General features: G+C 41.3%; 1 protein-coding gene across 1 annotated transcript in view; it reads right to left on the bottom strand.

Moving 5' to 3' along the window:
- MDN1 (midasin AAA ATPase 1) overlaps positions 1–12,000 on the bottom strand; it is a 3,484,183-nt gene that overhangs the window by 3,103,730 nt on the left and 368,453 nt on the right. Inside the window, exon 11 of the mRNA XM_044071809.1 lies at positions 1,900–1,981. Within this exon, the coding sequence (XP_043927744.1) occupies positions 1,900–1,981 (82 nt within the window). The remainder of the gene's footprint in view (positions 1–1,899; positions 1,982–12,000) is intronic.

Here is a 12,000-nt window from a genome sequence, read left to right on the forward strand (position 1 = left end):
CTCTTTACACACCAAACTTCAGAACTCACAGCTAGATGTATGAATGGCCCTAATGCGACAAACGCACAAAGTGTAGGTCACATACCAAGGGGAATAGCAACATTGCTATGCATATCACACACCATTAAGACAGAACACTTCAGAACAGAGTCCACAGTCTGTTATTTTCAGACAGCCATTTGCTAAGGTACAAATAAATAAAACTTAAAGGTTTTGGTTTAAACTACAACAGGTAGCCCACTGGACGCAACTGTCCCTTTACAAAGATGACCTGAGAGCACTGCCTGGTTAAGTGACTTGCTCAGTCACACAGTGAACAAATGATGGTAGGAATGAAACCCTGCATGCAGACACAGGATGTACCTCAGAACTTTAGTCCTCTGTGCTGCCAGATAAGGGCCACAGCACAGCATGCCCAACTCAGAAATTTACTCCATGGTAAAAAGGCTAAGGAATGTTTCTAAGACAAATCTGCTTCTGTGAAGTGGTTCTTAGACAACTTTGTCAATTAGTCATGAAGCTATCCCCAGTTTGTTTATCAGTTTGTTTACTCAGGAAAATGTAACCTCTCTTACTGATGAAACAGCGAGGAAAAACAGCGAATAAATTCTTAAGAGAAATTCACAGCACAAAAAAGTAATCTCACTCCTTGTGTTCTGCCTAATTAATGCTAGGCTCTTTGCATGTTACTTTCCCACTAAACTTTTTGTGCAGTAATCTCGGCACAACAACAGGACTATGCTGCAGACAGCCATAGTTTAAGTAGATCAAATGCTGAAGGAATCGGACTGGATGAGCAGACAGAGAAGCCTATGCAATTTCGACCATCCTGGGAACAGGAGTAATCTGACTATAGAATTTCAAGTGCTTAGCCCACACAAACAAGTACACATCACCTGATTGGGGACATGCACCTGGTATCATCAACCCAGTGGCAACAGCCTCTAACTGGCATGTGTGGAAGTGCACATGTGTAGATGGATGGCAATAAAGACCTCCTACAGTGATGGTGTACATGCCAACCACCCAAAGGTGGGGCTGGCATACCCTGAAATACCCTCAGTACTATCTTACAGACTGATGCAAAGGTATGGGGGTAGGATATGTCTGGAAGTTCTCAGGCTTGGGGAAAATTAGTTTTCCCTAAACAAAGGATGCTTTTTTGTGAAAGAGTTTAAGCCAGTGCCACAAGTCACTGGATCATTGTAGTGGCCACTAGCAGCAAGGCAAGGTGGGGCACAAGCAAAACTCACTCCCTACCCTAGAAATACTGGGGGACTCGCTCTTTTCAGGGAATGAATAAGCTCAAAAACTATCAGGAGGGATAATTATCACAGTGCAGGGAAGAAAATGAAAGAAACTTTTCTACTGCAAATCTGAACAAACTGCACCATTTTAGTTTTACAAGATTGCTACACAGAACCAGCATTTTAAGGAGCCAGGTAAAGTACAAATGCATAGTCGACAGTGTAACTGTTCCATTAAAAGGATGCCGTCTCACAGAAATGGGTATCCATTCACGTTGCCTTCTAAACATATCCCCCACCCCCAATTCTCTGATTATTATTCACTTCTACAAACCTTACCAAGTCTGCTAAGTAATGGGATAAACCTAACATAAGATGGTACCTGAAGGATGAAAAGCTTATAATGCATGCATTTTTTTTCTTCAGTCCAAGCAAGCTATTTTCAGTTACGACCCAAGGACTGTACAACACATCAGAGCAATGTGGAATGGTAAGCAAGGAACAGCAGCAGCAATTAACAGTGCTAATTATTAAAACAAGCAGACTTAATCAGCTGTGTGTGTAGCTAACTACAGTTCATAAAAACAGAGACTACAAAATCTTTTAAGTTCCTAAAAGCCTGACCTCTGATATGTACAGGGCATGTGCATACCTCATGGAAAACATTTAAAGCAGTTGATGGTGAGGTGCTGTTAAAGCTTGTAGCAATCCTGTTGCACAGTTTCAGCAAATCCCTAAAAGAAATAAAGGGGAATTAATAAAACATGTCCGTGATAAATGACGGAGGAAAGCAAGCACTATGCCCTTACATGACTTGAGAGAATTACTGCAGTGCAGACACAGAAATGAAACTTTAGTAGAGAAAACAAATCAATGTTGCGCCACTAGACTAATTATACGCCCAAAGGGCCATCAGTTAAAGCTACAATGTTATGCATAAAGGTAAATTCATCTCAACATAACAGAAAAAATGCATTAAGTAATTACCTGCTTCTTCACAAAATTTCTCATACACTAAGTAGAAATTAAAATGTAAGACTACTTAACTGTACAAATGCATTCTAGCTTTACTATTTGGTAAAAGACTTGCAATTTAGAATTAAAACTGCTTAGAAACAATAACAGAAAATAAAATTACTATTAACACTGTAGCAGTGTCTACAAAGGTAGACCTTCTAGACAGTCAACTAGATGTTGGCATTTTTTTCACAAATTTGCTTCGTCTCAAACAGGATGCTGTTTTGAACCTTTCTGCAACACAGTACTACACCTGTACCAAACAAGGAAAATTAAAAACAAATAAACCATATGAATACAGTAGTAAAAGTGAGTGCATTTAAGGACAGAAGCAGTTTAAACTAATTGTTGCATTTTTCGGCTTTTTCCCGGTTAGGGGTCACCACAGCGGAACTCCGGTCTGCTAATGATTGGCAGTAGATTTTTACATACAGAGCTGCCAGCATGACGCACAACCTTCAACGAAGGTATGCCCATTCATGCAGGTCTCCACACAGAAGACGCTTTAGCTGAGAATAGAACAGGACAATGTCTTATTGTGAGGCGACAACGCTACCGCAGCACCGCCGTCAAGCAGTTTAAACTAATGAAGCTCAAATTTGGGCTTAGAAATTAATATAAAATACAGGAAAACAAAATGTGAGCACACCAACACAGCCACTAAAAATCTATATAATAAAAGTTTATTAACAAGGATTAGAACTTTTGCAGGGTTACCACTTCATCAGATGCAAGTAGAAGAATAAAAACACAACACATTTAATGCAAAATAAATTATAACCAATCAGCAACTGCTGTCAATAAAATGATTATACCAATTAAACAAAAGCCACCGGCTCCTATTTAGGTCTAAGAGGAATACCAGAGTTTAAACCTGGAAACTTGTGTGTTTGTAAGGATACAATCCATTTCACGTCCAGCATCTCCATTTGATTGTTAATATCACCCCTTCTGTTACTAGGTTGAACTAGCTGTAAAACCCTAAAATAAAAAACATTATGTCCTGACAAATTTGCATGATTAACTAGGGCATTGGTGAGAGTTTTATTACGAATATTACCTAGATGCTCTAATATGCGTTCTCTTAGCTGGTGTGTAGTCTTGCCCAAATAAAAATATTCACATGTACAACATGTTGCTAAATAGACTAAGTTATTACTACTACAAGTCACCATAAACCTAGGTGAAAAAACACATCCAGTCACTGGATGAATAAATTGAGCATCTCGGGCAATGGAAGAACAGGCTTTGCAATTATCACATGAAAAAGTGCCCCTGCTCATTGCTGGCTCAGACAAAATTTTTAGGTCCATAACATAATAACCTTTTCATATTCATATTATTCCTGAAAATAAAGCCAGGACGCTCACCAACAATATTCCCTACTTTGCTGTCAGCTACCAAAATGGGCAACTTCCTTTTAATAACATCACATAATTGGCTGTATTTTGCTGAAAAAGGTGAGAAGTACATTAGGTCTACTGACCAGTGATTGGGTTGAACATGTCGATACACAATAGAAAAGTACGGAGCCCCCCTGTTTTTCCTCTGTACAGCTGCTTCAGAGTGTATATGATCTACCTGTTCTCCCTGGTAGCCTCTGTTCAAAAAACTCAGATTTCCCATTGTCTCACCCATCGTGTCAATTCGTACGAACACGAGACACCCTTAAAGACTGGCCCTCAACTATATTTGGAAAAACATGGGAAGGTTGCATATTGGAATTATGCAATACACTTTTTCCAACAGGATTTTGTGTAAAGCTTTGTTTCCAAGCCACCTTGTGCATTTTTGTACAAAGTGACGTCCGGAAAATCAATGGTGGTCAAGGAATAGTTCAAAGTTGTTGTGTCTTTCGGCTTTTCCTGGTTAGGGGTCGCCACAGCGGAACTCTGGTCCGTTAATGATTGGCAGTAGATTTTTATGTGCAGAGTTGCTGGCTCTGACGCACAACCTTCAATGAAGGTACGCCCATTCATGCATGTCTCCACAAAGAAGACGCTCTAGCTGAGAATCAAACAGGACAGCGTCTTACTGTGAGGCGACAATGAAAAGTTCAAAGTAAGCTTCAAAAACATGGAAGTAACTTCTAAATAGGAAACAAATTCAAGGGGTTTATCAACCTTACCTGCCCATAACACAAAAACATCCACAAATCTGACTGTTTAATAAACTTATTGAAAGGGTTATCATTAAAAAGATGGTCATCCTCCCATTGCGCCAACACCAAGATGGCATAACTGTTGGTACAAGGGGTGCCCATGGCCACTCCTAGTTTCTGCAAGTAATATTTATCTTCAATCAAAAGTATATTACTCAAAATTAAATCTAGCAGTGTACATATTAAAGTAATTAAACTATGACTAAAACCACTATGGTGAGCCAAAAACACCCTGATGGAATCCACACCTTCAGAATTAGGAAGAACTGTAAACAAAGTTGTAATGTCCAAAGTAACTAACATAACATCTGAAAGATCTAATCCATCACCTGAATTAAACAAATTAGAAAGAAAATGGTGAGTATCTCAGAACCGAAGGGGCTCTCAACAGCAAAGGCTTTAGTTTATCTTCCACAAAAACAGAGAGGGGCTCAGTTATCCACCTTTTCCCTGAAGCAATTTGGGAGCATTGTTGGACATCGTAAACTCTTGTGGACTTTCAAAACTGTATACACAAAAACGAACTATAAAACCAAGAAAAAGAGAGCCATACAGTCACAAGTAACTACAAAACAAGCCTTTTATTCTGCAAAACGTCAGTATGAAGCGCTTCTCGTTAAGCCAGATATCAAAACTTCTTCAGATAAAAAAACCTCACTTGACTGGTGTTTAAATATATGTCATGTGATTACATTAGTCATTAAAACACATTAATTATTCATTAATTAATCAAATCACTAAATTTAAACATACAGTACATTTTTTCTTTTAAAAACAGAGACTTAAAAAGTCAGAAACTTAAAAAGTGCTTGACATTCTCAACAAATGATCTTTTTCCGGTTTCATTTTCTTTTAGTATTTAGGATACATACTACAACATGTATATATAAAAAGAAAATATGTTTAAAGGATTTTTATGTATATATATGAACTTTTATCTCATTAAGGCTTTCACTTTTAAAATGCTTGTGATATAGCAGAACTCATTCAATCCTGGATACTGACAGGCATTTAGTTTAAGTTGCCATAACAGTTCTACTCTTTCAAGTAATAAGGGAACTGGTCCGCCTCTTATGTCTGTCTGGATTTGTATAGACTATAGATTTAGAGTTACAATTAAACCTTTGATGTAACCAAGAGGTCTTTTCCCTCACTTTAAACCTACATCCTGTTTCAGTGTATTTACATTGATTACATACTTCGCACCTCAGCATCCCTGGGTTTCTAGTAGGAATTGATCTAACTGATTCCAGAAGGTTTTTAAGATTTCTACCTTTTTTGAAAGTCACCAAAGGTAGTCACCTAGTTTACTTCTCATGTCTTGTTCTGCTACTAAGAACACCAAGTTTTTTCTGGATACATTTTAGTTCACCTAAGTCATAACTAAACGTTATGAGATGCAGGGTATACGGTGTGACATGTCTAGTTAAACTTGTGTTACTTACTGGGTGGGTACTCCTCAGGTACTCTGAAAAAAACTATCTGTACCTACCTCACTCGATCAAGTACCATCCAAAATTGATTTGTAAATATCCAGTTTCCTTTTATTGGAACTTCTAGGATCAGCTGAGATAGTAGTTCTCAGATACCCCCAGTCTATGAACATAGACCAAAGGGTCACACTCCTCTTCAAAATGAGAATCCTTGGTCACCATCCTTGCGGCCCGGACTAGTTGTCCTTTCATGACTGATTTCTTTTGATATTGAGGGTGTGAACTGGTGTAATGCAAGAAAGAGTTTGAGTAAGTGCTCTTTCTGTATATCCCGGCCCTATATCTCTGCTTTTGTAAATCTTTTGTTAACTCAATGTCCAGGAAGGATACAGTACTCTCCTTGAACGTACTAGTGAATTTAAGGAATTGTGATGTACTATTCAAGTAGTTAACCAAGTTTATAGCTGTATTTCTGTTCCCTTTGATCACCATACAAATATCATCCAGGAAGCGTGTATAAAATGTTAAGTGAGTTGACACCAATTACCAATGATGTACTTATGTTCCCAATGGGCCATCACCATGAAGGCAAAACTAGCCCCACATGGTGAGCCCATTGCTACCCCTGGATTTTGTAGGTAGCATTCACTAACAAATGTGATGAAGTTGTGTGATAGGACTGCAGTTCTATCAGTCTAGCTTCTGATTCTCGTGCTTTTCTAGATCTCATTATTTGAGCTACCCACTCTACTCCTCTGTCATGGGGGATTGATATGTATAAGTCACACACATCAATTGTAAGGAAATTACAGCCACCCCTAAAACTTAATGTTTGACAAAAAAGACCATGAGTCTTTACATATTTGTGATTCCTGTTCTACATACTTTTTTAGTATCGAGTCAATTCCGTTTGCACAAGGGTATGTAATTAATTGCCCAACGTCCACTAAGGCCCTCATAGGTGGATCTATTAAGCCTTTATGGATCTTTGGTATGCCAAACAAAATAGGTATTCTTGGATTTAGCATAGACATATAGTTGTATGTATTAATGCCGATTCAGGCTTCAATAAATAGGTCATTAATATATGACCTGATACGACTGTGTGCTATACTGACTTTATTTAAACTCACTTTACTATACATATCACTGTCCAAGACTCTATGCATCTTTTCTATATAGTCAGATAAACTCATTAACACTATTCCTCCGCCTTTGTCAGGCTTCAGTATTCGAACTGGTAAAGTTTTTAGGTTATGGAGAGCGTTCCTTTCTTCTCTAGACAAGTTGTCCTTACTTGTCTGTTTTGATGTTGAATTAAATTTTGCTCTAAAATCCAGTTCACATACTTGTTCGAATAACATTAGTGTTGGATGGACTGGTGGGTTATACGTGCTGGTTATATACAGTTCTTTTTTTTCTTGGTGTTCAGGGTTACCCAACAATAAGTGCAAGATCAGTTTACGTAAATACAGTTTAAAATCCAACAATAACCTTGAAAGGTTTGTGGCATAGGCTGCAAAGTACAGTTGTGTACACTTACCATAAATGTAGATGTTAGAGTGTATTCACTGTTGAAGTCATCACACCTGGGTTATCTGCCTGCAGGGAGCCCTCAGTCGGTCCGAATACCAGAGTCTTAGGATTTCTGCGTCGGATGCAGTCGCCTCTTCCATGACGTCAGGTAGTCAGGCGTATAAAACAGGCAGCAGACACCATTACATCAGTTTTTCTTGACCCAAATGTAAGGAGACCCCCAAATAGGAAGCTAGCATATGGTGGGGAATGCCACCAGTAAAAAGTAAATACCACTCCCATTAAAAATGGCCATAGAGAGGAGAGGTAGAAATTATAGAAAAAACAGGGGCTGGAGGGAGGGGAACCAGGACTGCAACAATGAATACACTCGAACATCTACATTTATGGTAAGTGTACACAACTGTACTATGTTCTTAGTGTTTCACTGTTGCAGTCATCACACTTGGGTTGATTTCCAAAGCTGAGGAAGGGTGGAGGCAGTCAAGTGTTAGGGCTGGCTAGCAGGCCTTGTAAGACTGCTGTAGCAAATCCAGCTCTGGATTTAGAAAAAATAGGTAAGTGGTGCTTGGCGAAGGTGTGTACAGAACTCCAGGTTGCAGCTTCTAGAATGCTCCTGGTAGGGACTCAATTGAGAAATGCTGTAGAGGTGGAAGTAGCCCTAGTGGAATGTGGTCTGATCCTACTATGGGTTAGGTTTCCCATGGTGCTTGTAGCAGAAATGTATGCAATATGCTATCCATTTGGAAATGGTTTGCTTTGAAATGGCCTTGCCCTCTGCCCCTGAAGCAAAGCTGACTAGCAGCTGGTCAGATTTTCTGAAAGGTTTAGTCCCATCAAGGTAGAACCTGAGCTGTCTGTGCACATCCAAGGAGTGCAGGATCCTTTCCCTTTTATTCTGAGGATTAGGGAAGAAGGATGGCAAATGGATGGATTGGTTTAGAGCCACATTGGACACCACCACAGATGGGTTAGCCCTGAGGGAAACCCTGTCAGCATGGAAAATAATGAAGGGTTCCACAGCCATTAGTGCCTGTAACTCAGACACTCTTCTTGTTGAAGTTGTGGCTAAAAGCAAAGCTGTTTTCCAAGACAGGAATTTTAACTCTGCTGAAGCAGCAGGTTCAAAAGAGGGAAGCGTGAGCTTTTCCAGTACAAAGTTAAGGTCCCAGGCAGGGGTGGGTGCTCTCCTAGAGGGCCTTAAGTTGTTAGACCCTCTCAGGAATTGTTTCATGAGAGGGTGAGAAAATAGAGGTGGCTCAATATTATAATGAACGGACATGGCAGAGGCATGAATCTTAATGGAGAAGGATAAGCCTCTGTGGAATAGTTCTGCTAGGTAATCCAGGATTTCAGGTAAGGAGGGCACTGTTGTCGCCTTTCCTTGAGACAGATTCCAAGAACAATATTTTTTCACCATTCAGCATAGGATTTCCTAGTACTAGGCCTTCTGGCTTCAAGAATGACGTCCAGCACGTGTTTGCTGAGGGTTGCTGGTGGGATATTCAGGGGATAAGCCAGGCTGCACGGTTTAAGGTTTGTAACTGTGGATGCAAAATCTGCCCCTCCTGCTGAGACAGCAGGGTAGGGGTCTCATGACGATGCCAGGGTGGCACTGTTGTCAGACTGTGTAAGACTGGGCACCAGTGCTGGCGTGGCCAGTCTGGGGCAATAAGAATTGCCCTTGGCCTGTTTGATCTTGAGTAGTACTTTTGAGAGGAGGGGCAGAGGGGGAAAGGCATAAATTGAGAGGTTTTCCCATTGGAAGGATAGGGCATCCACCTTCCAGGCCCTGCTGTGAGGGTTCCTGGTGCAAAATCTGCTCAAATGATGGTTTTCGGGGGGGAGGGGGGCAAAGGGATCCACCTCGTGTCCCCCACCTCTGGATTAGAAGGTTGAAGGTGTTGGGCTCCCAATTTCCACTCATGTGGGTCTAGATTTCTGCTTAAGCAGTCTGCTAGTGAATTTTGTTTGCCTGGCAGGAATTGAGCTTGTACATGCACTCGGTTGCTTAAGGCTGTGTTCCACAGGGCCATGGCTAACCTGCAGAGTGGATAAGAATGGGTTCCCCCCTGCTTGTTTATGTACTACATAACTGTGGTATCTATTTTTATCAGCAGCTGTCCTGGAAGTATTAGGAATTTGAAGGCTGTCAGAGCATTCTGTACAGCTAGCATCTCTTTCTGATTGATGTGCAGGAGAATTTGTCCTGGGCTCCACTTGTCCTGAATGCATTTGCCTGCCATGTGAGCCCTCCATGCATAGTCGGAAGCGTCTGTAGTCAGGGTTTGGGTGGCGAGGGGTTGAGTGAAAGGCAGTCCCTTGTTGCAGTTGCATGCTTCTGCCCACCAAAGGAACTCTGCCCTTAGACAAGGTATGATTGGAATGACTGTTTCAAGGGTCCTGAGAATGCTGGCACCAAAGACTTAAGTACCATTGAAGTTTCCTCATATGCAGTCTTGCATATGGAATTAGCAGAATACATGAGGCCATGAACCCTAGGGCTTGCAGTACTTTCCTTGCAGATAGCTGGGTTTTGGTGGCCATTTGTTTGAAGTAGATGGTCAAATAGACCTGTTTTTATGGAGTGAGAAATGCCATCTGGGAAGTTGTGTTCAAGTTTGCTCCCAAGAATACAATTTTTTGACTGGGCACCAGTTGTGATTTCTTTTCGTTGATGGTGAATCCCAATGAAGCGAGGAGTCTTTGTATAAAAGCCAGGTGCTGAAGTAGCAATTTCTGACTGTCCGCCTGAATCAAACAATCATCCAAGTATGGAAAAATGTGGATATTTCTCTGCCTGCAGTATGGAATGGCTGGAGCCAGGCACTTTGGCTTATCTACTGCGCCCAGAGTAATCACAAAGGGAAGTGCAGAGAACTGACAGTGCATAGAGCCTGCCTGAAGCATAAATATTTCCTGCAAGACTCCCTTATAGGGATGTGGAGATGAGCTTCTTTTAAGGTTAGGGTGATTAACCAGGCATCCTTGGCTAGCATAGGGAGAAACTGTTGCAGGGTAAGCATTTTGAATTTTAGGACCACCAGAAAGGTGTTGAGAATTGACAGATCCAGGATTGGGCGCCAAGAGCCCTCTTTTCTAGGCACCAGGAAAAGTCTGGAGTAGAATCCCTGCCCCACTTTGTTCTACTGGACCAGGTTGAATAGCTTTGATACTGAGCAGGGAAAGTACTTGCTTTTGAGCCTCTGCCCACTGGTTTGGAGGAAGGTCTGGAAACCCGCTTGGGGTTGACAGTGAATGGAAGTAGAATCTGTACCCCTGGGATACAATGCTTAAGACCCTTCGGTCCTGAGCAATGGACATCAAGTTTTTTGCATGAAGGGCAAGTTTTCCTCCTAGGGGCACAAGTAATGGGGTAGGGCTGAGGATAACTGAAGTGTCACTGTGAGCTATTTTCATAAGGGGGCAGCTTACCTCTTCCCGTTTTTGAGGTGGGAGCACTCCATTATTTAGATCTCTGCATACCCTGAGACTGTAGTCTGGGTGGCCTGTTTCCCCTGGGTTTGGGCTGAGAAGGCCTGGAAGGGGCCAATTTTTAGAAGGCCAATGCCTACTGAATCTGGGTGGCTGCACTTGTAAGAATTTAACAGTTTGCATAGATTTAGCTTTTTCTTCCATCTTTTTAAGAACCTCTTCTGTTTTGGTGTCAAACAGTCCTTATTTAAAGAAGCGTCTAGTAATTTTGATTTGACATGATCTGACAATGTTTGTTCCTTCAGCCAAGCATGCCTTCTCAGTATAGACCCAGTGACTGCAGCCCTGCAAGATGCTTCTAGGGCATCAAAGCCACACTGCAAAGTATGCTTACTAACTTGGTTTGCAGAACGCATAAACTCTTGTAAATCTTTATTTTCTGCACAATCTGGGAGTAACACCATTTTTGTTTAATTAGTTCCATAATATGTTGCTGGTATTTCAACATGTGAAATTGGCAATTCAATGCCCTGATGGCAAAAGTTGCAGAGGTATAAACCTTCTTACCCAATCTGTCTAAAGCCATGGAATCCCCGTCTGAAGGAGTAGGGTTTTTGGCTGTAGTAGCCTTAATCCCTTTTGGTCCCTGGGAAATTGTCTCTAGATCCGCAGTAGGATTCCTAGAGCGAAATTTGTGAGAATCAGGTACTCTGTAGTACCTGTCAGGTTTTCTAGGGGCTGGGGGTAAAGTGTCTGGAGTAAGACTGGATTCCATGAAGACATCATCTACAACATCCAGGACAGGGGGTAACTGGGGCAACTAAAAATTCTCCGAGTATCTTTTGGACTGAGCGTAGTCCTGGCATTCCCAGCGGAAAGGCTCTCTTAAAGTATGCAAGGTTTCAGCAAAAGAAAAATTCTCTGGAGGGGAGGCAGAGGGAACAGATTCCTCTGCATCTGAATCCTCATAGGTTGATAAGGGCATGTCCTGATAATCTGAAGGGTCAGTCATCGGACTCCTGGTCTGTAGAATCAGAAAAAAACTAAATTTGGTCTCTGAGCAGGGGAAGGCTGGCTTCCCCTAATTAGGGTAATAAGGTCTTCAGCCATTCTAAGCATTTGTTTTTGTGGCATGGAAGCTTGAGCATGCACTTTGGTCGTTTGTCTTCTA

The sequence above is a fragment of the Protopterus annectens genome, chromosome 1.part0, assembly GCF_019279795.1.
Source record: "Protopterus annectens isolate FY-2018-M chromosome 1.part0, PAN1.0, whole genome shotgun sequence".
NCBI classification, from domain to species: Eukaryota; Metazoa; Chordata; order Ceratodontiformes; family Protopteridae; genus Protopterus; species Protopterus annectens.